The sequence below is a fragment of the Capricornis sumatraensis genome, chromosome 5 (assembly GCF_032405125.1).
Source record: "Capricornis sumatraensis isolate serow.1 chromosome 5, serow.2, whole genome shotgun sequence".
NCBI classification, from domain to species: Eukaryota; Metazoa; Chordata; class Mammalia; order Artiodactyla; family Bovidae; genus Capricornis; species Capricornis sumatraensis.
The window spans coordinates 118,114,470-118,141,350 of NC_091073.1; the positions used below are offsets into that span (position 1 = coordinate 118,114,470).

Consider the following 26,881-nt stretch of genomic DNA (forward strand, 5'->3'; position numbering starts at 1 on the left):
TTATCTCCGGGCTCCCCCTCCTCAAGCCCGATCCAGGAATGCTGTGGTTTCCTGCTGGCGCCTCTGGTAGACTCCACTGCCACCCCCCCTCCCTTACCCCCCCCCACGCTGCACTAATGGCTCAGCCTGGGGCCCCAGGGACCTCCCCACCCCCCCCAGACTGCTCTGCCAGCCCCCTTGCCCCCTCACCGCTGAAACCCAATCCTCTGCAGCAGCTCCGGCTCAGCCAAGCAGCCTCCAGCAGAGCTGCCCTGCTTGCCACATCGGCTGCACCCTACCTGGTCTCTGCCACGGAGCAACCCCCGCACCCTGAGGCCCATCACTGTGCCCAGCGGGGCCACCACCTGGGACCAGAGGAGGCCAAGGGGACCCTCCTTCGGATAGGACAGCCCATCTCCCCAGGCCAGTGCCTCTGCCTCGCCTCTGCCCTCCTTGACGCACCCCTGCATGACCCTTCCCAACCCTTGACTGACCCTCTTGCCTGCCCCCCTGCGCCCCTGCACCTCCACCCCGGGGGCTGCAGCCATGAAGCCCCCCACGGGCCCAGAGGAGGCCCGGCTGCCCGCCTCGGACATCCGCGCGTTCGCCAGCAGCTGCACCATGCACGGGCTGGGCCACGTCTTCGGCCCGGGGGCCCCGCCGGTGCGCCGGGGGCTGTGGGCCGCCGCCGTGCTCCTGGCCCTGGCCACCTTCCTGTACCAGGTGGCAGGGCGGGTGCGCTACTATGGCGAGTTCCACCACGAGACGGCCCTGGAGGAACGTGAGAGCCGCCGGCTCACCTTCCCGGCCGTCACCCTGTGCAACGTCAACCCGCTGCGGCGTTCACGCCTCACGCCCAATGACCTGCACTGGGCCGGGCCCGCGCTGCTGGGCCTGGAGCCTGCCGAGCATGCCGCCTACCTGCGCGCCCTGGGCCGGCCCCCCGCGCCCCCCGGCTTCATGCCCAGCCCCACCTTTGACGTGGCCCGGCTCTATGCCCGGGCTGGGCACGCCCTCGAGGACATGCTGCTGGACTGTCGCTACCGAGGCTGGCCTTGCGGGCCCGAGAACTTCACCACGGTGAGCTGTCCGCGCCAGCCTCCCCCAGAGCCAAGGGTCCTGGACAGCCGTGCCATGCCAGGGGCCAGGGCTCCCCTCCCTTTGCCTCAACAGTGCCTTTCTGTTCAGCCCAAAAATTGGTCCTTCTCAGCCCCCTCCCAACCCTCAGCTGGACCGCAGAGGGCAAGGTCACACTGGGGGCGCTGGGGGCCCTCACCCAGGCTGGCTCTGGGCCCAGGTCTGGTCTGGGGAAAGCCTGCTCCTAGGGAGTTGGGGGTGTCTGGTGTGCTGGGCCAGGGCCCCCTGCTTCTCTGCCAGCAGGGAGGGGGCTTGGTTTCCCTCTGCCTCTTCTGCCAGACCTGAAGGAGGGCAGCTGGGACCCTCTTCCTTTTATTCCAGTCTCCAAAGAAACACTTGTCCTGCGGGCTGTGCTCAAGGCCTGCGGTGAGGGTGAGGCATGGGGGTGATGGGAGCTGATGAGGGTCCAAGTCCATGTGCCAATGGAGGGAGGGTCTGGAGGCATGAGGCTTCCCTGGTGGCTCAGCTATCAGGTAAAGAATCTGTCTGGAGTGCAGGAGACCCAGGTTTGATCCCTGAGTCGGGAAGATCCCCTGGAAGAGGAGATGGTCTACCCACTCCAAAATTCTTGGGCTTCCCTGGTGGCTCAGCTGGCAAAGAATCCACCTGCAATGCAGGAGACCTGGGTTTCATAACTGGGTCGGGAAGACCCCCTGGAGGAAGGCATGCAACCCACTCCAGTATTCTGGGCTGGAGAATCCCATGGACAGAGGAGCCTGGCGGGCTATATACGGTCCATGGGGTCGCAGAGTCGGACACGACTGAAGCGACTTATCACACACGTTGGGGCATGAAAATGCAGGCTTCAGTGTTCAAAGAGAGCGCCAGATAGAGGCCAGGGAGGGTCCTCGTGCTGGCCTTGAGAAAGGGCCGGCTGGCCCCCGGAGACGCCTGTCCCCTGCCCTTCCCCCAGATCTTCACGCGGATGGGCCAGTGCTACACCTTTAACTCTGGTGCTGATGGAGCCGAGCTGCTGAGCACCCCCAAGGGTGGCATGGGCAACGGGCTGGAGGTTATGCTGGACGTGCAGCAGGAGGAGTACCTGCCCGTGTGGGGGGACGTGGGTACGGGGAGGGGAGCGTGCAGGGGGGCGTCCCGGGAGTGGGCCCACGTGGAGCCAGGCCTGTCCTTTTCCTGTGGGAAGGGGTGGAGTTAGCTGGTCACAGTCCTGGAGAGAGGGGGCTGCAGCAGGGGGGGCCCTGGGACCTGGGCCTCAGGACTCAGGGTCCCCCTCTTCCTGCAGAGGAGACCCCGTTTGAGGTGGGAGTTCGAGTGCAGATCCATACCCAGGAGGAGCCGCCACTCATCGACCAGCTGGGCTTCGGGGCAGCCCCTGGCTACCAGACTTTCGTGTCCTGCCAGAAGCAGCAAGCATCCTCCCTGATGCCCCTACCCCACCCCCCCAGACCCCATCCCAGCTCCTCACACCTGCCCCAGGGACCTCACTGCCCCCCAGGGAGCCTCCTTAACCCGCTGCCTCCAGCTGAGCTTCCTGCCGCCGCCCTGGGGCGACTGCAGCTCTGTCTCTCTGGACCCTGACTTTGAGCCAGAAGCGCCTGGTCCTCTGGGTACCCCCAGCCCGGGCCTCAGCCCTCCGTATAGTCTAGTGGGGTGTCGCCTGGCCTGCCAGAGCCGCTATGTGGCCCGCAAGTGCGGCTGCAGAATGGTGCACATGCCGGGTGAGGGGGGGCCTCAGAGGAGGGGGTACGGGGAAGCAGGGGTCCTGGGGGCCGCTCCTGAAGCTGTCTCCTGCCCCTGCCGTGCAGGCAGTGCCCCAGTGTGCAGCCCCCAGCAGTACAAGGACTGTGCCCACCCGGCGCTGGGTAAGGGGCGAGCTTCCCCCGCACCCCGGCCCCACCCCCACCCCGGCTCCGCCGGCGACCCGGATCCCGGCGCCGGCCCCGCGAAGCGGGAGGCCCTGACCCGGGCGCCTGTGGCCGGCAGATGCCCTGCTGCGGAAGGACGCGTGCCGCTGCCCCAACCCGTGCGCCAGTACTCGCTACGCCAAGGAGCTCTCCATGGTGCGGATGCCCAGCCGCGCCGCCGCCCGCTACCTGGCCCGGAAACACAACCGCAGCGAGGCCTACATCGCGTGAGCCGGGCGGGGCCCTGGAGGCGGGGCGGGCCCCCTCCTCCGGGCAGAACCTCCGTGCGCACCCAGGGCTGGGAAACCCAGCTACCCAACGCTCCCCGGCTCCGGGGGCTCTGGGCAAGAGCCTCAACCTTCCTGCCAGCAACTGGCACTAGGGGTGTCCAGCAAACACTCTCCTCCTCCAGGGAGAACGTGCTGGTGCTGGACATCTTCTTCGAAGCCCTCAACTATGAGACGGTGGAGCAGAAGAAGGCCTACGAAATGTCCGAGTTGCTTGGTGTGTCTGCGCCTGCTTGCAGCTAGAGCCCTGCGGCCCGGAGGGAGGCGTGGGCAGGGCAGACAGCTGTGGGCTGACCGGGTGATCCCGCCTCCACAGGGGACATTGGGGGCCAGATGGGACTGTTCATCGGGGCCAGCCTGCTCACCATCCTGGAGATCCTGGACTACCTCTGTGAGGTGGGTGGGCCTGGGCCCCAGCTAGGGGAGGGGGAGTCAAGCCACAGCATCGCGGTGTGGGGTCCACCTCCAGCGCTGCTTGTCCCCAGGTGTTCTGGGACAGAGTCCTGGGTCGTCGCTTCTGGAACCGAAAGCGCCCCCAGAGGCCCTCCAGCGCCAATCTGGTAACAGTCCCCCGAATCCCCACTCCTGCCATCGCCACTGTGGGTGCTCAGCCCCCTCATAAGTGTAGAACACCATCCCTACCCAGCTGAAAGACAGGGGAGGGCAGTGATCCTGGCTGGTCCCTGGTGGGGGGAGACCCCTCCATCCCCGCCCCCACCTCTGACCCTCTCCCTCCTCTCACAGCTTCAGGAAGGGCCGGGCAGCCATCGGACCCAAGTTCCCCACCTCAGCCCAGGCCCCAGGTAACAAGAAATGGCCTCCTGAGGTCAGGAAGGAGGGCAGAGCTTAGGTCTGGGAGGGCAGGGGCCAGGCAGGACCCAGCGCTGCGGTCTGTCTCCCCAGGCCTCCCACCCCCTGCTCCGCTGTTGCCAAGACCCTCTCTGCCTCCCACCGCACGTGCTACCTCGTCACCCGCCTCTAGACGCGGGGGTGCGGATGCGGTCTGCACCCTGACACCCTGGATGTGACCAACCCACCTGCGTCTTTGCCGCCTTCACCCCAAATAAAGTTCTAGCGCATCAACCTCCGCTGCCGTTCCTCTTACAGGCCGACTGGCCTGGCCACCCTCAGCCCTACTCAGCCCCAAGAAGGCCCCTGCCCGCCATCACCCAGCAGACACGGTGTCCAAAACGTCAACCCCCCAGAAATCTATGAGAGAAGCGCGCTGGGAGGGCAGGGGTCACTGCGCCTCCGTGTGAGTTTTGTCAAACCGACATCTCAGAGGCAGGCAGACCCGAGGCAGCGCTAGGACGCACCCCTGGGGTCCTGTCAGGGAAGGGCGGGCGGGAGGCTCTTATCTGGAGCCCCCCGAGAAGTGGGGGAACAGGCGGCGGGAAGCCAGAGGGGCAGCCTGCTCCTAGGAACCGGACTGCTGTCCTGTTTGAGGCGGTCATGACTTTTTCTCACATTAGGGACTGAGTGCTGATACGGCTCCCCATCTCCAGGGGAACCTCTCTTTGCTTCCCCAGCCTCCTGCAAGAGCGAAAGGCCCCAGCTTGGGGTTGGGGGCCGGGGGGGATCCCCTTCCCACCCCTGCCAGGAAGCACACGCCCAGACCTGCTTTCCCTGCACCTTCTCTGTACCCTAAGTGTTGGAAAAGGACAGATTAGGGAGCAGGGCTGGGGGGGCTCCCAACCAAGGCTGTGGGTCTCTCCCGGCCCAGCCTGCAGGCCTAGGTGTGGGGGATGAAGACGGAAGAAGAGGGGCGGGTACACAAGGGACCAAAGAGCCATCAAGAAAGGCCCGCCCTCTGCTCCCCATTTCTGGTGGTTGCTCCCCATTTCTGGTGGAAGCCCATCCTTGCCTTCGGACACTGGCAGCCTCACTCCCCAGGACCAGCCCCTCCTGGGCAGAGGAGGAAGGGACAGGGACGAGAGCACACGAACCACTGCGTGCACACACGTGCAGACGCAGCATTGCCTCCCGCCCCCAGCATAGATACGTGGGGTGAGCGTCACAGCCTCTAAGCCCCAGCCTCTGGCCACTTACAGTAGCAGAGCACGGGCGGGACAGTTAGGCAGCTGGGGCTGGAAGCAGGGTGACAGAGAGTGATCCAGCAAAGCAGAGGCTCTCCCCGCAGCACTGCCCCGCCCCGCCCCAGAGCCGCGCCACCACCACATCAGCCAGACGGTGGGAAAGGAGCCAATTTATGAAATTAAATAAAGTCCACGGAGGGAGTGAAGACCACGGGTGAGGGCACCTCCACCCTGGCTGGCCCAGCACAGCTGGAGCTCGGCACACGGCGCATCCCTGCCTCTCACCCCCTCCCCAGAGGGGGCGTCAATTGGGCCAGGCCCCCAGCCCTGGAGCCTAGGGGGGGCAGAAGTCGGAAAAGTAGGGGTGCTGCAGGGCCTCCTCCGCCGAGATGCGCTGGACTGGGTTACACTTGAGCAGGTTCTGGATGACAGGAGGAGGCGAGATGGGTTCAGACCTGGAGGCCTTGGGCTACCCCAGTCCACACCAGCCCCAACAAGTGTGCTGGCCGCCCTCCCACGCTGCCCTTCATCACCTGCAGCAGGTCCCTCCCTGTGGCATTGAGCTTGGGCACGACGTTCACCAGGGAAGTTGTGGCTGGGTACATTGGGTAGGGCTGTGGGGGGGGCAGGGAGAGTCAGACCAGGGGTGCAGGAGTATGGAGACTGCCAGGGCCAGACACTCGGGGGGAACCACGCATGACCCCCGCCCCCTCGCCCCCTTGCCCCATCACACCTTATAGTCTGGCAGCTTGGTCATGGCGGGCCACTGCTCCTCGGTCGGCGTGCCCAGGAGTGTGTCCACGGGGTCAAGGGCCACTCAGGTGGAGGAAAAGGGTGAGGGGTTCTCTCCCCGGGAAAGGGAGGTTCTGCCTACGCACCCCCACCCCAGCCCTCCTCACTCCATCCCCTAGTTCATGAGACAAGCAGACCCCCAGCCCACACCACCCTCATGCGCAGCCTCAGCTGTGTGCTGTTCTAGCAGACCAGATACTTGACAGCCATGATTAACTACTTTGACTGAAGCCCTGAGGTCCGTGGCCCCAGGGAGGCGGTCACCTTCCCCCTCTATCACCTTCCTGCTCCTTTCTGCTCACTCACCCTAAGAATTCAGCTCTCAGCTGGGGAGGAGCGAGCCCTCCCTGCCTACCAGCCACACCAGCTAGCAGCACACACCTGCCCCATGACCTCCAGGGTGCTCACCACCCTCTGCCCTCAGGACAAGCCCGGAGGTGCCCCCAGTCCTGGCCCCGCCCCTCGCTGCCCTCCCTGCCTGCACTCTGAGCCCTGGGGGGGCTTCCAGATCCCCTCCCAGGGGCTGGGAGGCGGCGTGAGGTGAAGGGAGATGGAAGGATATCGGAAGATCCTCTTCAGCTGGTCATCTACGTCATTGCCAGGAAAGAGGGGCCGCCCAGCGTTGGCCAGCTCTGGGGGAGAGGCGGGGGCAATATGAGAAGAAGCCCTCACCCCTGTGCCCCCCACCCCCACCGCAGGGGCCCCACACCCTTCCCAGGAGAGTACCCTCCACTTCAATGGGAGAGCGCCTCCGCAGAACCCAGAAACATCACCTGCGAAGATGCAGCCGGCTGACCACATGTCGATGGACGTGGAGTACAGCTTGGCCCCAAAGAGGACATCGGGTGGGCGGTACCACAGCGTGACCACCTGGAGAAGAAGACCCCGCCCACAGGAACCCCCAGTTAGAGATGGAGGAGAGTGCCCAGACAGGAGTCCTGGAGGAGGAGCTGAGCGATGCTCGTTGGGGACCCCCTCCCTTGCTCCCCATATCCCATCCTCACCCCCACAGCTCACCTCAGCTGAGTAACAGCGAACGGGGATCCCAAAGGCGCGAGCCAAACCGAAATCAGCCAGTTTCAGCTCCCCATTCTGGGGATCGGGCGGGGGAGACAGGCATGGAGAGGGGCTCTTCACAGTCTGAGGGAAGGCCCCCTGCTCCCACCTTCCTGCCTGGCTTCCCCACCCTGCCCCGGCCTCCCAGACGCCCTGCCCCCTCCCCAGAGGTACCCTGTTGATGAGCAGGTTCTGAGGCTTCAGGTCCCTGTGCAGCACATTTCGGCTGTGACAGAAGCCCAGGCCTTTCAGCAGCTGGAAGAGGAATGACTGGGGGCGGGGCAGGGAGGAGGTCATCAGACCCTCTGGATGGGACGTGCACGCTGCGGGGAATCATGGGCCCTGAAACCCCAGCCGTCTTTCAGCACCAAGCTCAGGGCAACTCACCCCTTCACTACTGAGGACCTTCTTTGTACTCTGCTGGGTACTCGAAATGAACGCCGAATGAGGGAGCCCTGGTCCCCATCTTTCTGGAACTGGCAGCTGGGTGGGGCTTCCTGCCTTCCCATCCCACACCGCTGTCTGTCCCCTACCTGGCCTCAACTGAACATGGACATCATAACCATCCATGTGTATACTGTGCTGTGTTATCGTTTATCATTCTTAAGAGTCCCTTGGACAGCAAGGAGATCAAACCAGTCCATCCTAAAGGAAATCAACCCTGAATAGTCACTGGAAGGACTGAGGCTGAAGTTCCAATACTCTGGCCACCTGATGCAAAGAGCCAACTCATTGGAAAAGACCCTGATGCTGGGAAAGATGGAGGGCAGGAGGAGAAGGGGATGACAGAGGATGAGAGGGTTGGATGGCATCACCGACTCAATGGAATGAGTTTGAGTAAACTCCAGGAGATAGTGAAGGATGGGGAAGCCTGGTGTGCTGCAGTTGATGGAGTTGCAGAGAGTCAGACAGGACTGAGCAGCTGAACAACAACAGTCATCAAGCACTTATTTTCCTTGGAAACTTGGAAGGGCACTCGGGCCTAGAACAGTGCCTGGCACACAGCATTCAATAAGAATCTGTGGGATTAATGAATCTCTCTTGGAACCTCATTTCCCCACCTCTCAAATGTAAATCCTATCACTGACATCAGACTTCCTTTCAGGTTAAAGCGGTCGCATGAAAATGATCACTAAGACGGAGGCTCCTAGAAGCAGAAACGGTTTTCTCCTCCCCTCGTTCCCTGAGTGTCTCCATGTGGGGCCTGGGAACATGTTCACTGAATACAGAGTCCAACTCCAGCCTCAACGAGCTCCCAGGAAACCGGTTTCCTTACCTTCACAATTTCAGGATCTAGGTCACCATTGCAGCTGTCGAAATACTTCTTAAGGTCCTGAAAAAGGAATGGGGGTGGGGGATGGGACAGAGATGAACCTCAGCTGGGGTCCCTGTATCCTCCCAAGGCTACTGGCCCTTCAGCCCCCCTTTCACCTGGTCACAGAACTCAAAAACCAAAGTCAGCTTCTTGTCGCTGTGCAGGACGTCATGGAGCCTGGGGAGAAGCGAGGACTTGGGCAGGCAGGGCCACAGCCCACACCTAAGAGCTCAATATCAGCCCAGCACATCTCTGAAGCCCCCACCTCCTCTGACCCAGCCCACCCACACACCTGACGATGTTCTTGTGCTTCAGCTCCTTGAGTAGGCAGATCTCCCGAAGGGCAGAACTCGGCACGCCCTACACGTTGGAGGGGCCAGGTGGCCACAGTCACATCCCACCCAGCCCAGGCCCCCAGCCCCTCCCTGGCCCTGGCGCCCAAGTCTTACCTCGTCATCGTCATCCAGCCTCACCCGTTTCAGAGCCACGATCTCATGAGTCTCCCGGTTTTTGGCCTTGAACACTGTTCCGTAGGTGCCTAGAAGAAGGAGGGGAGGAGTAGGGAAAGGATGGGGTACACTTTCCCAACTCAGGAAGCCCCTGCCGGGACAGCAAGCAGCATGGGAGTGTGTTATTGCTGATACTGGAGGAGCAAGGGAAGAGATGTGGGGTAAAGGTTGGGCACGGCAGAGAGCTCTGTGTGTGGTGATGTGGCAAAGAGGTGCCTGCAGATGGCTCAAGGGTGTCTCCAACAGGCAGAGGCTGCAGGGACCAGGTGAGGAGGTCTATCACAAAGGCCGAGCTTCTGGGGTCTGAAAATAGGGAGCAGGGGTCTGGGAGAGGAATAAGGGCCGGCAGGAACGAAGAGGTTGGAGGTTTGCAGAGAGAACTGAGGCTGGGGGTGGGTGAGGTTGTGCAAGAGGTGCTGAGGATGGAGAGGAAATGCAGGACGTGTGGAGGTCGGGAGGTGGGTCACTGGGAGTGCTAAGGTGGGGAGGTAGGCGTCCATGGGAAACGCTAGCAGGGGGAGGACTGCTGTCTGCACGGAGCGTTGAGCTCGGGGGCCAGGGCTGCAGCCAGTGCTGAGGTCGGAATCTGTGGGTATTGCTGACGGTAGAGGAGCCAGGGCTGCAAGGAATGCTGAAGGGTCTGCAGAAGAAGATTTTGCAGGAGCATCTCGCGGTCCCATTACCTTCCCCAATCTTCTCCAGTTTCTCGTACTTCTGCATCCCGGCAGCCGCGCGAGGACCCTTGCGGGCCCTGGGTTCTAAGACTCCGGGCCCGGTGTTGCAGAGGAGGCGGTACCCCAGCCTCCGGGCCCTGCCCCGCCCTCCCGCCTGCGCATGGGCTTCTGGGGCTTGTAGTCCTAGGACGCCAGGTGTCCAAGTAGCGCCAGGGGCCGTAGGCAATAAGAAGACTACAATCCCCAGCAGGCTGCGCTCGGGCTCGCTGCAGCTCCTGCCTCCCGGGGACTCCGGTTCCACCGCGGAGGCCACCCTTGGACTTCAAGTTCCAGGAAGCTCTGCGTGTCCGCTTTCCCGGCTCCCCACAGTCGCGCGCGGCTCCCAGGATGCCCCGCTCGGGTATCCCTTTCAGTGATTACTCGCTTCTTTCGGAAAAGAGTCTCTCCGGGACTACATGTTCCAGAATGCAGCAGGGGTGGGGGCGGTGGTGGGGTGTGGTGGAGGGGCTCTTTCTAGAGTCTGGGCTTTGGCAGCCTGCCTCCCGAGCCCAGGTGGCCCTGGCTCTGCCTGGGTTGATGGTGTTGAGCTTCCAAGACCTCCTGACACTCCCATAACTGGTTCGAACCTCTCCCTGGGCCGTACGGTGAGCTCAGGATTGCCTGGGGGATGGCTCTGAGCCATATCTTGCCGATGATGACTTCACAGGGGCCAGCTGCCCGCAAGGCTGGAAAGAGAGACAGGTGTGCCCCACTGGAGGTTGGATTCACCATACGCCAGAGACCTCTCTCTCCCCTTTTGTGGTCTCGGAACCCACCCGACTCCAGCAGTTCGCTCCACCCTGATATTCCGAGGCAAGCTGGCGCACTGGGGAAGTGTACCCACCCTCTCCCACCCCACCTTACATAGCCCCGGACCACTGGAGTCGGCCAAGGGTGTGGCCCGAGAGCTGGCAGGTTGGTTACCGCCCTCAACAGACAGGACAGACAGAAGCTACACTTGAAGCGGCCTTGACCTCATCCCTTAAGGAGTTGATTATAGATTTATCTTGTGGCTTCTCTCTAATTGTCTCATGATTGCATTCATGAGGGCTGTGAACTGGATGAAAACTGCCCTCAAACAGCACTCCTCGGCGCCGCCGGAACCGACGTTGGGGCTTAAACAGTTTGTTAATTAACTCGTTTATGTCTGACCGTTTTCTGCGTACACAATGCTGTCCTTCCCTCGGTGGCAGACTCTCAGAAGCGAAACAGATTCGCTTATCTGGAAGACTTTATAATTTGAGAAAACAAGAAATAGATCTTTAAATGACAGGTGATGACTATGAATAGGGTTCGAGAAGGGAGGGCACGGCAGGGAATCTCTCCGAGGCAGAAGTCCCCCGGTTCGGAAAGACTTAACTCAGCACAGAGTAATGGGTATCCACCCCGCGCCGCCATCACCGGTCTTCGACCCCACCCCCGTCCTCCTGGCAAAAGACAGGGGCTTTCTTGGAGGCACTGGGGACAAGTAGGGGTGGAAGGCTGAGGCTGCCTGCGGGCGCAGAGGGACTCTTGACCCCCGATGCATTGATATTTCAATTTCCTCCGAATTGCCTGATAGCTTGGTGCCTCTTTTATTTTTCCTGCCTGGGATCCCTAGGATGAGGCGGGCTTCCTTTCCGCCTACAGGGGCCAAATGAAGCTCGGAGACGGCGTCTCCAGGCACCCGAGCTCGTTGCGGGGAAGCGCTGGGCGGCCGCCTCACGCCGCGCTGAGGGTCAAACCAGGGGCGGCCTCCTCGGCTCTGGGATCCGGGCGCCGCGCAAGCCTTGGCAGCGCGCCTCCGCCCCCTGGGTCTCGGCCCCACTCCCCGCCTCCTGGCCCGCCGCGCCGGGGCCGCGCCGGGGCCGCGCACGGTGCGCCGGGGCGCGCGCACGTAGGGGGCTGGCCTGCCCGCGACGCGGGGGAAAGTTGAGTTCGGAGAAGTTGGGAGCGGCGGGGGGCACGCCCCGAGGTGGGCCCAGGGGAAGCCGCCGGGAGCGCGCGAGGGCTCCAGAGCCGGCGGGGAGAGAGACCCCGAGACCCCTGGAGCGCCAGGTCCAGAGGAAGCGGGTAAGCTGGGAGGTGGCGGCGGGGGAGGGCCGGGGCCGCCGAGAGAGGAAGGGAGGGGGAAGGAAAGGGGGGAACTCGGAGCGGGGAGGGAGTGGAAGTGCAGGAAAGGGCGGAGACTGGGGCGCGGGTACGCGAGCTTTTGGGGGAGAAGGATGGGGAGGCGAGCGGAGTGATTGCGGGTCGGAAGCGGGGTCTAGAGTCCGCTTCTTCGAGTTCCCTAAAGCGAGGGTGCCGCGCCCCCTGCCACCGGGAGGGGGTACTCTCTGGGAGGCGCCGCCGGCCCTCCCGAACCCGTGCAGTACTCCAGACGACACCCTTCCCGTGCCACCCCCTACTCTAGCCTTAAGGCCCGTCCAGGGCGCCCTTGCCTAAGAGTTGCCCCGAGCTTCAGCCTCTGCCCCCCAATCTCGGGCTTGGGAAGCGGAGCCAGGAATGGGGGTGGCGGGTCAGGTCGGGACAAGGGGTCAGGCCGGAGAAGGAGCAGCTGGGTGGGGATGGGAAAGACGAGCCCGGGAGAGTGCGACCTAACTCCTGGCGGGAATGGGAGGAGGGGCGCTGGCTGGCCCGGGTGGGGAGCTCTGTGCTGAGTGTGGGGACACGGCGCTGACCTGCACTCTAGGGTCCACTTTCTCGTCCTCCCTAAGCTCCCCGGTCCCACCAGCCCCACGTCAGGAGAGCGGTGGAATGTGTGAGTCCACTTAAGGGGGGAACGGCGGTGGTGATTAATGCCCATGTGGGGGTCCGGAGTGCTAATCCTCCGGGCCGGTCGGGGCTGGTCCCTGGAATGTGCCCCCACCGCGGATTATCGACACCGATGCTCTGGACAGAAGCAGCTTTGTGTTCTGTGGACGGCGCGGTGGGGGTTGGGGGAGGTAGAGGGAGGAGGGCGGGGGAGGACGGAGGAGCACACCGAGAGCCCAGCCTGGAAGTGGGAGCGGGGCACCGGCAGGTGCCAGGCACTCCCTCACAGACCGGGTTGTCTCCTCCAGTGCCGGGCGCCCCGACAGCAGACTTGCCCTGGCTCAGAGCCTGCTAAGGGGGGAGCTGAAGAGAGCACTCAGCTGAGCTGGAATGCCCGGCTAGGGGCATGTGTGGCTCCAGGCTCCCCACCCTGGACCGACCTATATTGTTTGACCCTACACTGACCTGTGTCACCCCTGAGTTGGCCCTAAATCCGGTAACCCTGACCACCACCGCCCACCCCCACCAGCGACACACCGGGGAGCTCAGTTCTCTTGCCATCACAGAACAACCCCCTACTAGGAACGGGTCCCCCCCAGTATCCTGGTCAGCTTCCCTAACCGCAGCCCTTCTGCTGGCCTCCTTCCGCGCCCGGCGCCCTCCCCAGACGCCCCTACAGTCACAGTCAGGAGGGCGTCAGCCCGGCTGCTCAGATTTTCCTAGCCGCGGGTTTGGGGAGGGGAAGCACTGAGACTGCCCCCAGGGCAGAACCTCGGGATTTCTGTGCCCCCTCCTCCCCGGGCGTCACGTGCCCCTCCCCCAGTATAAAGCGCTGCCGGGCCAGTGCCGCCCGCCCGCCCTCCCACTGCCAGAGTGGAGCTGGGCTCCCGCCCCTCCCCCAGGAGCCTCCTCCTCCTCCATTTCGGGGCTGGGCTTTTTTTTTTTTTCGGAGGAGGGGGGCACAGGACAGCAGCCCCCTTTGCGGGCTGCTCTGGGCTCTCTCCAGGGCTCTGTCTGCCTTCCTTCATCCCCCCTTGCCCTGGCCGGGCCTGGGTCTCACCCCCCACCCCCATACACCCTCTCGGGTCTCAGCCCCCTCTGCCAGCTGTGACCAGCCCCCTCCACCCCTCCTGCACTTCTGGCTGGGCCTGTCCTCCCTCTTCCTCTGTCTCCCCACGCTGACCTCTGCTGCTGTCTCTCCAGGTCTGGGCCTGACGCCTTCCTGCTCCCCCAGCCCCAGGGGTCTCCCACCCTCTGCTCTCTCCCTCTGGCTCCGCTCAGTCCCTGGGCCTGCTGGGCCTCCATCCTCGCTTCGGTTCTTTGTTTTTCTCTTTTCTTCCTATAACTTTCTCTGCTCCCCCTTCCACCTGCCCAGAATCAGGCGCCAAGGCCCTTGGGAGCCCAGGAGGGTCGTGTGGAAGCAGGAGGCTCCCCCACCCCTGCGGGGCCCTACCCTCGCCTGGGCTGGTCTGGGCTAGGGGAGCTGTGTGATGTGGGGGTGCCCCCGCTGGCCTGGGGCCTCTCTCACCTGGTGATCGGTGCCCTCCCCCAGGTTATGCCGCCACCTCATCTCCCTGAAAGCCGCAGCTACAGCGAGAAGGGCTAAGATTTGGCCATGAGCAGCGGCCCCCGGCGCCCCGCGTCGGGCGCGGATTCCTTCCGCACGGTGAGTATTGCCCACTGCTCCTGTGCACCACCATTGCTGGAGCTGTGGCTGAGGGTGTGTGCGTGGGTGAGTGAGTGAAGAGGCCACCACTGGGGCTGTGGGCAAGGGTGAGGGTGAGGGTCTGTGTCAAACAGGAGTGTGAGTGTGTGTGTATGTGCACATGTGAAAAGGCCTGAGAGGGGAGCCTGGATGGACTTGGGAAGGGCACTGCCATGCCTCTCCGGGCCTTGCACGGGCCACCGGGTCTGGGACAGGTACTGGTGGTGACGGTCAGATGGCTTCCAGCCCTGGGGAGGGTCTTGCGGTTCTGTTCCCTGAAGCCCTGGGAGGTTGTTTATCCTCCTCAGCGGGAGAGGAGGAACTTTGGGAATCCTGGGTCTCTAACCAGCGAGAGCCCCCTCCCCCCTGCCCTGGGTCTTGGAGGCTGTGCCTGCCGGGCCTGCTGCATGGGGCGTCTGGGCAGACCGCCCCGCCCCCCGGCCCCACGTGCCACCCAGGCCCGGCCCCTCCCGGCCCCCACGTGGCCACCGCCCCACGTGTCCCCCTTCCAGTGTTCCTGGGAAGGGCAATGATTAACCCCAGCGCCGGCATAATCCGCGCGTCATTGGTCACTTGGGCCCACGGGGGCACGTGACTGGGGCGAGGTGCCGGCCGGTCCCCTCCCCCTCCGCCCCCAGCTCACCCCAGCCCACAGCCATGGACTTCCTCCTGCGGCCTCAGGTGCGAGGGGCTCTCTGCCCTCCTCCCCCCACCCTGGGCTAGCCCCCTTCTGCTCGCTGGCTTCAGCTGCCCCACTCCACCGCCTTCCTCCCGGTGCTGTTTCTGGTGAGAGTGGGGCCCCGTGCCTGGGGGTAGTTGGGGGAGAAGCCGGGCTTGAGCGGCAGAGATGGGCTGACCAGGGTTAGGGTGAGGGGTGCAAGCTCCTGGCCCTGGCCTCTAGTATCCAGTGTGTCCCCCACCACCACCCAGCGGCTCCTGACCCCACCTCCCAGGCTCTGCAAGGCCCGCCCTCCTTCCCAGCCCACCTCCCTCCGCTCTTTCTTGCTCGGGTACCCCTGCCCTTGGAGATCTCAATGTCCTTCAAGTCCAGAAGCTCTCGCTTGAGTAAATATTTGGTGGTGCCTGGAGCTGAGACCAGCAGCAGGGGGTAGTGGTGGTTTGGGGGGAGCGCTGGACCAAAGCCGCAGAGTGGCGGCTGCCTGCACTGCAGGGCTGAGCTCTCCAGAGCGCCACCGCGGTCCTGGGCTCCCGCAGAATGACTCAGGTGCAGGGGGAGCGGGGTGGGGCGGGGCCGCAGCCCGGGGCGCTGGCTCCCTCCGGTGGGCTCCCAGTTGACTCAGACCAAGCCCGGTTGGTTGGTTAGCTCAGGCACCGCACCGAGGAGTTACTTATCAGGCTCAGTGGGACTTGTCCGGGTCTCATTCACGACCGTCAGCGTCAGCCATGTGAACGGCCCAGGTCACACCTCCGACCTTGACTTCTGGGGTGGACACACAGGACTTCTTCTGAGGCCTTCAGGGCTGATGCTTCCCACCTGCCCCAGAACCGACAGGAATGGGCCCAGCCAGGGTGCTGATGGCCCAGGACCCGGGTGGGGGGCGGGACAGGCTGCCAGGGGTAGGGTGCTGAGTCCTCGGCTTTTGGGGTACCAGGGGAGCTGGGGGGGCAGGTACTGGATTTCTGCTGCTAGGCAGGCAGGGGGTGTGCTGGGACACCCCCCACCCCTCCCCAAGAGTCCTCACGGCCCCTTCTTCCTTGCAGCCAGAGCCTGAGAGCCTGGGCCCCGTGACGGTACCGGGCTTTGCAGCTGAGCAAGAGGAGGATGAACTCCACCGCACCCTGGGCGTGGAGCGGTTCGAGGAGATCCTTCAGGAGGCGGGGTCCCGAGGAGGGGAGGAGCTCGGCCGCAGCTATGGGGAGGAAGACTTTGAATGTGAGGGGGTCGGGGGAAGCGAGTTGGGGGCTGGCAGGGTGCTGCTCCGGGCTGGGGGCCTGGGGGCGGGGAGAGGCTGGGGGCTGGCCAGCTGGAGTGGGGGAAGCCAGACCCACTGGCAGCCAGTGCACCTGTCCCTGCAGACCATCGCCAGTCTTCCCATCACATCCACCACCCGCTGTCCACCCACCTGCCTCCCGACACCCGGCGCCGAAAGACACCCCAGGGCCCAGGGCGGAAGCCCCGCAAGCGCCCTGGAGCCTCCCCGACCGGAGAGACCCCCACCATCGAGGAGGGCGAGGAAGAGGAGGATGAGGCCAGTGAGGCCGAGGGGTCCCGGGCCCTCAGCCAGCCGTCACCTGCCTCCACACCCTCTTCCGTGCAGGTGAGCGGGGCAGGGGCCCCCAGGGGTAGGGGCACCGTCTGTAGGATCTCTGGCCCAGCCTCCCCTGCTCACACAGCTTCCCTGTTCTAGTTCTTCCTCCAGGAGGATGAAGGTGCTGACCGGAAGGCAGAAACCACCAGTCCCTCTCCGCCTCCACCCCAGCCCCACCAGGAGGCAGCTCCCCGGGCCACCAAAGCGGCCCAGACTGGGTAAGGGTCCCCACACAGAGACCCCCCCACACACACCAGCATCGGTCAGGTGGGGTGGGGAGACAAAACAGGAGCCTTGAAAGGCTCAGGTTGGGGTTCAAACCCAGTCATGCTGCTAGGATTTGACTCTGGACGAGAACTGATGTCTCTGAGTCCGTTTCCTCGTCTGTAAACCAAGCGTTATAAGACTTTTCCCACAAGGTGGTAGTAGGTTTGAAGGGTGGTGTGAATGAAAGTTTTAAATATGGTTTAGCCACCTCCTCCCACGCCTGCCATCTCCCCGCCGGCCATGGCTTCAGGGGAGCAACGTCAAACACAGATCAGGGACTGGACAGGTGACCTCCTCACACCCCCAGGACCCCAAGGGGGTGAGAGGAATAGGAGGCCCTCCTCTTGCTTTTGGGGAGCTGCCAGTCCACCCTGGCTGTGGTCTCGTGAAGTGGCAGTCAGTACAAGTTACTGCGCCAGACGACTAGGTTCAGGCGGAACATCGATACCAGCAGGTGATTATGGAGTCTGGGGACGTAAGCCAGGGAAGGCTTCCTGGAAGAAACCACTTTGAACGAGGTCTCAAGGTCACTACTATCGCCTCCCTGTTGTTTTCCGGGTGCCAGGCAGTGTGAAGGGGCGGGGGGAAGTGAAGGGCAAGTTGCCCCTTCAGGCGGCACAGACTCGCTGGGGAGACAGGCCGTGTGGATGGAACCGGGTTCACCACGGCCGTCTGCACGGGGCGCGCAGACCTGCGGGCCGCCAGATGGCCAGGAGGCGGGGAAGCCTGAGAGAGAGCAGGGCGTCGGACAGGGGCGTCAGATTTGTGGGCAGGAGTACAAACAGAACCTCGGGCACGGAAGGTGGGTGCAGGCGGAGAGAGCCTGGCTCAGGGGGTGCTGGTCACGGGCGCGGGACAGGGGCTTGGAGCAGTGGGGGTGCTGGTCACCAGGGGAACAGTGTACAAAGGTGTGGCAGGGACAGGGCCCTCTGGGGGAGGTGGGGAGAAAGAAAACCCGTCCCCACCCCCCAGTTTGGGAGCTAAGAGCAGAAGCCAGAATCCTAAGGGACAGGTGCTCATACCCCCCTCACGGCTGTGGGGTGGGGCCAGGCGTCTCCAGCTCAAAGGCCCATTTCCACGTCCTTTACTCCATTCGATTAGAAACACAAGCCCCTATGAGCCCTGAGTCCATTGCTAGCGGTCCCAACCTGGGCACTTTACCGACGTCACTGGCCCGCCCCAGGCCCCAGGGAAGGCTGACCTCAGCTTCCCTTTGGTGGCTTGAGTTTCAGGGCAGCTCAGGGGATTGCTGGGGAGGAAGGAGCTGGGTTTAAACACTGCGCTCTGCTTCCAGAACCCTTGCTGCGCTTCCACATCCCCACCTACCGAGGCGTGTGGGGAGGGAAGCGGGGTTGGGACCGGCTGGAGTCCCCTATCCCAGAGGGCCTCCCGTGTGGCCCCTGGCCGAGCAAGAGGGGCCAGCCTTCCCTGGCTCACTCACGGCCGCCCTGTCTGTGCAGGGCCCAGGTGGAGGAGGTGGTGCCCGTGGCCAGCGGCACAGCGGGAGGTGATGATGGGGGTGCCTCTGGGCGCCTCCTGACCAAGGCACAGCCCGGGCACCGCAGCTACAACCTGCAGGAGAGGAGACGCATCGGAAGCATGACGGGGACTGAGCAGGCACTGCTGCCCCGGGTCCCCACGGACGAGAGCGAGGCGCAGACACTGGCCACGGCTGACCTGGACCTCATGAAGAGTGCGTGCCGGGCCTGGGCGAGCCTGGAGCTGGTGAGGCAGGGGGTGGGCGTAAGAGATAGGGACCTTTGACCCTCTCCCTGCCACCACCGCAGGTCACCGGTTTGAGGACGTTCCTGGGGTACGGCGACACTTGGTGCGGAAGAACGCCAAAGCGTCTGCGCAGAGTGGCCGGGAAGGGCGAGAGCCTGGCCCCACGCCTCGGGCCCGGCCCCGGGCCGCCCACAAGCCCCATGAGGTAAGTTCGCCGCTGCACGGTCTTCCATCATCTCCCTGTGCATCTGCTGTCCACAGCCCCCACCGCTTCTCAGACCAGCAGTGATCACGAGCCCCGGGTGGCCATGGATGGTTTTCAAGGTTGCGCACTGCACAAGAGTGCAATCTTCAACAGTGTTGATTTTTTTTTTAATTGACATATAGTTGATAACACAATATTATGTTAACCTCAGGTGCCCCACATAACCAATCAACATTTAAACAACATCATAGAATATTCACTACGGTTAAGTCCAGTAGCCATCTGTCCCCAAACCGTTATTATGGTGTTAACTGAGCTGCTATTGTTCGTGTGGCCGTTACAGTTCTGGTCCACATTCTAGACACGTTGACTTCTCTCACGGCCGTTTTCTGGCAGCTGGCAGTGAGGTGTCTGAGGGTGGCTTCACGCAGCAGCACGCTTCATGTCTCAAAGTCTGGTCACCTCCCCACTCGAGTCCTCCCACATCCTGTCAGGGTGACAGAGACAGTGACCGGCCAAGGCCGCTTGGGTACTTAGTGAAAGTCGCTCAGTCGTGTCCAACTCTTTGCGACCCCATGAACTATACAGTCCATGGAATTCTCCAGGCCAGAGTACTAGAGTGGGGCGCCGTTTCCTTCTCCAGGGGATCTTCCTAACCCAGGGGTTGAACCCAGGTCTCGAACCCAGGTCTCCTGCACTGCTGGCAGATTGTTTACCAGCTGAGCCGCAAGGGAAGCCCGGTCCTTAGGGATTCCTAAGGGATTCTAAGATTCCAGTACTCTGGTCTTGAGCCCTAACCCTGCCATTGGGTTTTTCTGGGTAACCTTTTGACTGCGGTCCGATACAGTAAAAGCACGCTCAGGTGAAGTGCACAGCTCCGTGACGCTTTGCACGTGTGAACCCGAGCCAAACCTACCTCTATACAGGACAGCCCCACACCTAGAGTCCCTTCAGGCCTCTGCCTCCTCGGCACCCTCAGAAGTGACCGCTGTGGCCCTCTTCAGTTTTGCCAGCTCTAGCAATGCGTGCAAATGCATCCTGCCAGGTTCCTATGTGTGTGTTTAGTGACCATTCGTCAAACACTTCCTCTGAGTCATGTACCATGCCAAGTGTTCTGTGTCTTTTTTCTTTTATCCCCCACTATGCCCCCCATTTTTCAAATTACAGTTGATTTATAATGTGGTGCTGGTTTCAGGTGTATGGCAAAGTGGTTCAGTTATACACACCTATACATACCATGTTTTCAGATTCTTTTCCCTTATAGATTATTACAGACTATTGAGTATTTAGCTCTTTGTGCTGCACAGTAAGTGGGTCCTTCTTGGCCCACTAGAGGCCTTTGAAGTAGGTGGCATCGCTCTTACTTCACAGACAAGGGAGAGCTGCAAAGTGGGTCAATAACTTGCCTGGGCTCCAGACCTGCGCCCTATGCCCCACGGGGTCACAGCCTCCGTCCCACCACGCCTTCTGTCACCCCAAGGTGTTTGTGGAGCTGAATGAGCTGCTGCTGGACAAAAACCAGGAGCCTCAGTGGCGGGAGACGGCACGCTGGATCAAATTCGAGGAGGATGTGGAGGAGGAGACGGAGCGCTGGGGGAAGCCCCACGTGGCCTCCCTGTCGTTCCGCAGCCTCTTGGAGCTGCGCCGGACCCTGGCCCACGGTAACGCACGCCCACCTGTCCTCACCCCGGGAATTGCCTTTGCCCGAGCCCGTTCTCCGAGGACCAAACAGTCCCACACATTTGTCTCGAGCAACAGGGTGTGTAATGTCACCAGAGCCCAGAAGGGAGCATCTCTTGTCATGACGTCACCTCTCACGAGTCCTGCCGTTCCTCGGGCTCTGTCGTTGGGTGACTGCAGGGCAGGCCTGACCCTCTTCTCTGGTCTGGCATCTTCAGCAAGCAGCTTCTCTCAGTGATATTTTCAGATAAACTGAAGCTGGTATGTTTTGGATGCTGCAGTGTTGTTAAACAGTTTTGGTGGAATGCTTTCTGAGATCCCAGACATTCTGGGCAGCGTGACCTAAGCTGTAGGGCGGTGTGGGCTCCCAGCAGCGTGGCCTAACCTGTAGGGCGGTGTGGCCTCTGCTGCATGAGCACAGGTGCTCACGTCTGATGTTCTGCTCTTGGCTTGATTCCTCCTTCCTGGTGGGGAACCGCTCCCACTTGCTGTCAGCAGCCAAGGACTCAGAAGCCTGCTCTCAGGACTGTACCCAGCTAGGAGTTGCTAGGCTCTGAGTGAGGCTTGAGGGCTTTGGATGAGGTGCCAGAATGCAGGGCTGGATCGCCAGGCTGTGCTGTCTGGCTTTTGGCTGCTTGGGGGGCCTTTGGTTTTGTTTGTTCCATGTCCCTGTGAGTTGACCTTGACGGGAAAACGACCTGGTGACTTTGGAGAGGACCTTCATCTCTCCGGGAAATGGCAGCTCAGAGCAAGGACAGGCTGGGTATCCTTGAGCAGCTGCTGGACTTGGGGACGCTGAGGAGTCCAGGGTTCGGGGCAGGACTCTTCAGATGGTTCTGGGGCTGCCACGACTGGCTGGGTCATGCTCCAGAGGGCAGAACTGGGCCCTCATGTGGACGGCAGAGGCAGCAGGTCAGTCCGGAGGAAGTTACCGGCAGCGAAGGGCAGTCCAGCCCACGTGGGTGGCCTAGGATGCTTCCTGCTGCGTGCTTCCCAGAAGAGGTGTCTAGCCAGGTGGCCTCTCTGAGAGCTGCGGTTTCCTGGCCTCTGCTGAGCGTCACATTCCTGAAGGGAGAGAGGGCTTGGGGACTTGGGCCTCAGGCCGAGCTGGGCCCCACTCACCGGTTTCAGGGCTGCACAGTACCTCCCTGCCTGTCCCCCCGTTCCCAGCCCTGCCCCCCGTTTCTTGGCTGGGGACGAGGCCCCTCTGTGTCGTCCTTGTTCCAGGGGCTGTGCTCTTGGACCTGGATCAGCAGACCCTGCCTGGCGTGGCCCACCAGGTGGTGGAGCAGATGGTTATCTCGGACCAGATCAAGGCCGAGGACAGAGCCAACGTGCTGAGGGCCCTGCTGCTGAAGCACAGGTGAGCCCCACGCTCCACACCCTGCCTGCCTGGCCCGGCCGCCAGCCCGCCTCACCACCCTGCCTGCCTGGCCCGGCCGCCAGCCCGCCTCACCACCCTGCCTGCCTGGCCCGGCCGCCAGCCCGCCTCACCACCCTGCCTGCCTGGCCCGGCCGCCAGCCCGCCTCACCACCCTGCCTGCCTGGCCCGGCCGCCAGCCCGCCTCACCACCCTGCCTGCCTGGCCCGGCCGCCAGCCCGCCTCACCGCCCTGCCTGCCGCCCCGCAGCCACCCCAGCGACGAGAAGGACTTCTCCTTCCCCCGCAACATCTCAGCCGGCTCCCTGGGCTCGCTGCTGGGGCATCACCACGGCCAGGGTGCCGAGAGCGACCCCCACGTCACCGAGCCCCTCATCGGAGGCGTCCCTGAGACCCGGCTGGAGGTGGAACGAGAGGTGAGAGGGAGAAGGCAGCCCCGCTGGGGTGAGGTCCAGCCACCCCAGAGGCTGCAGGACCACGAGCGATCGGGGTGGGGACAGGCAGGGGCAGGGCGGCCCAGCTGAGCCCCGGCCTCCTGCCTCCCCAGCGCGAACCGCCCCCTCCAGCTCCTCCGGCCGGCATCACTCGCTCCAAGTCCAAGCACGAGCTGAAGCTGCTGGAGAAGATCCCTGAGAACGCCGAGGCCACAGTGGTCCTTGTGGGTACGCGGGGCGGGGACTGGGGATGGGGTAGGGCTGGGGCGGGGGCTGGAAGCCACCCTCACTGGGCTCTCACCCACAATGGCCGCACACCCGCAGGCTGCGTGGAGTTCCTGGCCCGCCCCACCATGGCCTTCGTGCGGCTGCGGGAGGCAGTGGAGCTGGACGCGGTGCTGGAGGTGCCTGTGCCGGTGCGCTTCCTCTTTCTGCTGCTGGGCCCGAGCAGCGCTAACATGGACTACCATGAGATTGGCCGCTCCATCTCCACCCTCATGTCCGACAAGGTCAGCCGCTCCAGAACGCCACCCCCACCCCCTCGCCCGGCGCCCAGCCCGGCTCCCGGGCCCTGGCCCCGCATCCTGTGTCCTCACTCGCCCTGGTCCTTTCTTGGCAGCAATTCCACGAGGCGGCCTACCTGGCGGACGAGCGGGAGGACCTGCTGACGGCCATCAACGCCTTCCTGGACTGCAGCGTGGTGCTGCCGCCCTCGGAGGTGCAGGGCGAGGAGCTGCTGCGCTCAGTTGCTCACTTCCAGCGCCAGATGCTCAAGAAGCGGGAGGAGCAGGGCCGGCTACTGCCCCCGGGGGCAGGGCTGGAGCCCAAGTCGGCTCAGGATAAGGGTACGGGGCAAGTACAAGCCAGGGGGCTGGGTCGGGGCTGCCTGGGTCGGGCTGGGGCATCAGGAGGGCAGGTGGGCAGGCGAGAGCAGGGACGAGCGCCCTGACGCAGGCCCCGGGCTGCAGCGCTCCTGCAGATGGTAGAGGTGGCCGATGCGGTGGAAGACGATCCCCTGCGGCGGACAGGCCGGCCTTTCGGGGGGCTGATCCGAGACGTGCGACGCCGCTACCCCCACTACCTGAGCGACTTCCGGGATGCGCTGGACCCCCAGTGCCTGGCCGCTGTCATCTTCATCTACTTCGCGGCCCTGTCTCCCGCCATCACCTTCGGGGGGTTGCTGGGTAAGGAGGGGCTTAGCCAGGGCAGAGTGGGGAGGGCACGGCTCCCCCCACCCCCCGCCCCGCCACCAGCCCCTGAGCAGTCTCCTGCTGCCCTAGGGGAGAAGACGCACGACCTGATCGGGGTGTCGGAGCTCATCATGTCTACGGCCATCCAGGGTGTGCTGTTCTGCCTGTTGGGGGCCCAGCCATTGCTGGTGATCGGCTTCTCGGGGCCCCTGCTGGTCTTCGAGGAGGCCTTCTTCTCGGTGAGTGGCCACAGGCTGTTGGCGCTGGTTCCTCCTGCCTGGGTCAGCTCCCGCTCCCCTTCCCCTCTGCCCTGACACTGGCCCCCCCAACTCCTCGGGAGCCCCCAGGCTCTGAGCCTGACTCGGCCCACCCTCTCGCCCTGCCTGCCCCAGTTCTGCAGCAGCAACAACCTGGAGTACTTGGTGGGCCGCGTGTGGATCGGCCTCTGGCTGGTGCTGCTGGCCCTGCTCATGGTGGCCCTGGAGGGCAGCTTCCTGGTGCGCTTCGTCTCCCGTTTCACCCAGGAGATCTTTGCCTTCCTCATCTCTCTCATTTTCATCTACGAGACCTTCTACAAGCTGGTGAAGGTGGGTAGGGCCCCCGTGGGACCTGGCCCGTGAGGGAGCAGGGGGCCTCCTTGCCCCTGGGTTCTCCACGTATGAGGCCTGTTGCCAGCACACACACCGGGACTTCAGATCAGCCTCAAAGATTCACATAGTTTTAATAACAAAGGTGATGTGTGCTTTTGATAAGGTGGCAGAGGATCCAGAAAGTCAGAGGAAAAGGCCCCCAAGTTGACAGGCACGCCCTCACATCTGTGTCTGGGTCAGGGTCAGATGTGTCCCCAGGGTTTGCCATGACCCCCTGGATGCTCCTCCAGGCCTCTTTGGAGCCTCACTCCCAGCTTCCTTCCCCAGTTAGACCAGCCCCATCTCTGAACCCCCAGTGGTCTTATGTCCCCATCTGTTCCCCTCAGTCACGTTTTTAACCAAGACAAGCTCCTTGAGAGTAGGCTGACCACCCTGGGCTTGCCTGTCCCAACTCAGCAGACAGCCCAGTCCCAGACCTCTGGCCAGTTAAGCGTACGGAGTCCTTTGTTCTCTCCCCAGATCTTCCAGGAGCACCCCCTCCACGGCTGTTCCGTCTCCAACAGCTCCGAGGCAGGCAGTGGCGAGAATGCCACGTGGCCCGGGGCAGGAGCCACACTGGGGCCAAGGAACGAGAGCTCAGCCAGGCCGCCCGGGCAGGGCAGGCCCCGGGGCCAGCCCAACACCGCCCTGCTGTCGCTGGTTCTCATGGCCGGCACCTTCTTCATCGCCTTCTTCCTGCGCAAATTCAAGAACAGCCGGTTCTTCCCCGGCCGGGTGTGTGGGCTGGCAGGCCCGAGGGAGGCGTAGAGCCCCCGGGCGGGGGAAGGAAGGGGGCAACTCGCAGTCTGGCCTGGACGGCGGTGTGGGGCCTCTGAGCACGGTGCTTGCCCACAGGTACGGCGCGTGATTGGGGACTTCGGGGTGCCCATCGCCATCCTCGTCATGGTGCTTGTGGATTACTGTATTGAGGACACCTACACCCAGGTACGGTGGCGCGCGCGTGGTGGTGAGGGGGTGCCAGACTCCAGGTCCCCAGGACCAGAGCTGCTGCTAAGCCAGGCAGACACCAGGCCTCTCCCACAGCACTCGCTCAGCGTCCCCCCAGCCCCAGTACAACTCAGGGAACTCCCCCCGCCCCCAAGGTTCACCTGCCCCGGCCCCACCCTCTGCCCTGCAGAAGCTGAGCGTGCCCAGCGGCTTCTCAGTGACAGCCCCAGAGAAGCGGGGCTGGGTCATCAACCCCCTGGGGGAGAAGAGCGCCTTCCCCGTGTGGATGATGGTTGCCAGCCTGCTGCCCGCCATCTTGGTCTTCATCCTTATCTTCATGGAGACACAGATCACCACGTGAGTGGTCCTGGCAGAGGGGTCGCTGTGCAGACAGGGACAACCTGCTGCATGGACAGGCTGGAACCCCCAGCAGGCTGGCTGCTGAAGTTTGTAGACAACAGAAAATCCCACTGAAATATGCCTGCATGGGCACAGTACACGCTGGGCACTGTCCAGGGGGTGGGGAGTGGCCACTGGGATAGGACTCAGCTCCATGATGGAGCCCTCGTCCTGAAGGGGATGGGCAGGGACCTCCAGAAACAGGAGGAGGTGACTGCCTGGGTGCTCTGGAAAGACCCAGTTGTCTGCTGAGCTGGGCCAGGGGGCCCAGGGCTTAGGGCATGCCTGTCTCCCTTCAGGCTGATCATCTCCAAGAAGGAGCGCATGCTTCAGAAGGGTTCTGGCTTCCACCTGGACCTGCTGCTCATCGTGGCCATGGGCGGCATCTGTGCCCTCTTCGGCTTGCCCTGGTTGGCTGCCGCCACTGTCCGCTCTGTCACACACGCCAACGCGCTCACGGTCATGAGCAAGGCAGTGGCGCCTGGGGACAAGCCCAAGATCCAGGAGGTCAAGGAGCAGCGGGTGACAGGGCTGCTGGTGGCCCTGCTCGTGGGTATGTTCGCCTCTCCCCCCTCCCCGGCCTTCCCGGAGGGGTCGCGTGGCCGTGGCTGCTGTGGGTGGAGGGGTGGAGCGCCCCCGGGCCAGCTGTTCCTCCCCCTTGCCCCGCAGGTCTCTCCTTGGTCATCGGGGATCTGCTCCGGCAGATCCCCCTGGCCGTGCTCTTTGGGATTTTCCTGTACATGGGCGTGACCTCCCTGAACGGCATCCAGTTCTATGAGCGGCTGCACCTGCTGCTCATGCCACCCAAACACCACCCAGACGTCACCTACGTCAAGAAGGTGAGACCCGGCTGGGAAGGGCCCCACACCTCTCCCCCCGCCACCCAGTCTGTGTGGGTCACCCTCCGGCCCCCCATGTGTCCACTCTGGCCAGCTACCATTCAGCCTATGCAGACCTGGCTCCTGTAAGCACCCAGGCAGGCACTTCCACCTGCCCCTGCGGAGGGGAGAGGGACGGTCATCCTCTGGTCGTGGCAGGCCCGGATGGCCCTCTGGGGCCCCGGCTCACCCTTTTCATCCTGCATCACTCCGCCCCCAGGTCCGGACCCTGCGTATGCACCTGTTCACCGCCCTGCAGCTGCTCTGCCTGGCCGTGCTCTGGGCTGTCATGTCCACCGCAGCCTCCCTGGCCTTCCCCTTCATCCTCATCCTCACGGTGCCGCTCCGCATGGTGGTGCTGACCCGCATCTTCACCGAGCGGGAGATGAAATACGTAAGGCCTGCGCTCCTCCCCAGCCTCGCCCAGCCCCCCACGTGGTCTTGCTGGGAGGTCACCTACCTTCCTCTGTCCTCTCCCACAGCTGGATGCTAACGAGGCAGAACCCGTGTTTGATGAGCGGGAGGGTGTGGACGAGTACAATGAGATGCCCATGCCTGTGTAACTGCTGCCTGGACGGACAGCCAAGGGATGGACGGACAGAGGGAACGGGCTGGGGTGGGGGGGTGCTCTCCCCATCCTCCTCCCTCATTTTTATTTAATGAATAATTTAAGGCCCTCCCCCCACCCCCAGCAGTAAAGTGCTTTGGCCCCCACCTATCCCTGGTCTTCTGTGTGTGTGTTGGTGTCA

At 63.3% G+C, this 26,881-nt stretch overlaps 3 protein-coding genes across 5 annotated transcripts; 2 read left to right on the top strand and 1 right to left on the bottom strand.

Moving 5' to 3' along the window:
* The first annotated feature begins 525 nt into the window (after nucleotides 1-525).
* On the top strand, nucleotides 526-4,292 carry ASIC3 (acid sensing ion channel subunit 3). The gene is made up of 11 exons (XM_068973258.1): nucleotides 526-1,059; nucleotides 2,030-2,180; nucleotides 2,360-2,487; nucleotides 2,600-2,795; nucleotides 2,883-2,939; nucleotides 3,061-3,208; nucleotides 3,394-3,485; nucleotides 3,585-3,664; nucleotides 3,754-3,828; nucleotides 4,013-4,071; nucleotides 4,172-4,292. The coding sequence occupies exons 1-11, from the start codon at nucleotides 526-528 to the stop codon at nucleotides 4,248-4,250; spliced, it is 1,599 nt and encodes a 532-aa protein (XP_068829359.1). The 3' UTR covers nucleotides 4,251-4,292.
* A 1,216-nt stretch (nucleotides 4,293-5,508) lies between these two features.
* CDK5 (cyclin dependent kinase 5) lies at nucleotides 5,509-9,768 on the bottom strand. Of its 2 annotated transcripts, XM_068973259.1 has the most exons (12): nucleotides 9,660-9,768; nucleotides 8,917-9,005; nucleotides 8,760-8,827; nucleotides 8,584-8,644; nucleotides 8,429-8,485; nucleotides 7,327-7,422; nucleotides 7,114-7,188; nucleotides 6,870-6,966; nucleotides 6,659-6,728; nucleotides 6,038-6,098; nucleotides 5,838-5,918; nucleotides 5,509-5,725 (listed from the first exon to the last, which is right to left on the bottom strand). In XM_068973259.1, the coding sequence occupies exons 1-12, from the start codon at nucleotides 9,694-9,696 to the stop codon at nucleotides 5,639-5,641; spliced, it is 879 nt and encodes a 292-aa protein (XP_068829360.1). In that variant the 5' UTR covers nucleotides 9,697-9,768; the 3' UTR covers nucleotides 5,509-5,638. The 2 variants fall into 2 exon arrangements, with proteins under 2 accessions (XP_068829360.1, XP_068829361.1); XM_068973260.1 differs by lacking the exon at nucleotides 7,327-7,422.
* Nucleotides 9,769-11,603: 1,835 nt separating this feature from the next.
* On the top strand, nucleotides 11,604-26,745 carry SLC4A2 (solute carrier family 4 member 2). Of its 2 annotated transcripts, XM_068972722.1 has the most exons (23): nucleotides 11,604-11,741; nucleotides 13,975-14,088; nucleotides 15,850-16,021; nucleotides 16,165-16,406; nucleotides 16,497-16,615; nucleotides 18,125-18,357; nucleotides 18,452-18,594; nucleotides 20,075-20,255; nucleotides 21,502-21,637; nucleotides 21,905-22,070; nucleotides 22,202-22,316; nucleotides 22,413-22,597; nucleotides 22,708-22,933; nucleotides 23,057-23,272; nucleotides 23,369-23,517; nucleotides 23,671-23,865; nucleotides 24,388-24,642; nucleotides 24,763-24,852; nucleotides 25,046-25,212; nucleotides 25,554-25,807; nucleotides 25,924-26,093; nucleotides 26,353-26,526; nucleotides 26,615-26,745. In XM_068972722.1, the coding sequence occupies exons 2-23, from the start codon at nucleotides 14,038-14,040 to the stop codon at nucleotides 26,693-26,695; spliced, it is 3,720 nt and encodes a 1,239-aa protein (XP_068828823.1). In that variant the 5' UTR covers nucleotides 11,604-11,741; nucleotides 13,975-14,037; the 3' UTR covers nucleotides 26,696-26,745. The 2 variants fall into 2 exon arrangements, with proteins under 2 accessions (XP_068828823.1, XP_068828824.1); XM_068972723.1 differs by lacking the exons at nucleotides 11,604-11,741; nucleotides 13,975-14,088 and adding an exon at nucleotides 14,785-14,808.
* The last annotated feature ends 136 nt before the right edge of the window (nucleotides 26,746-26,881 follow it).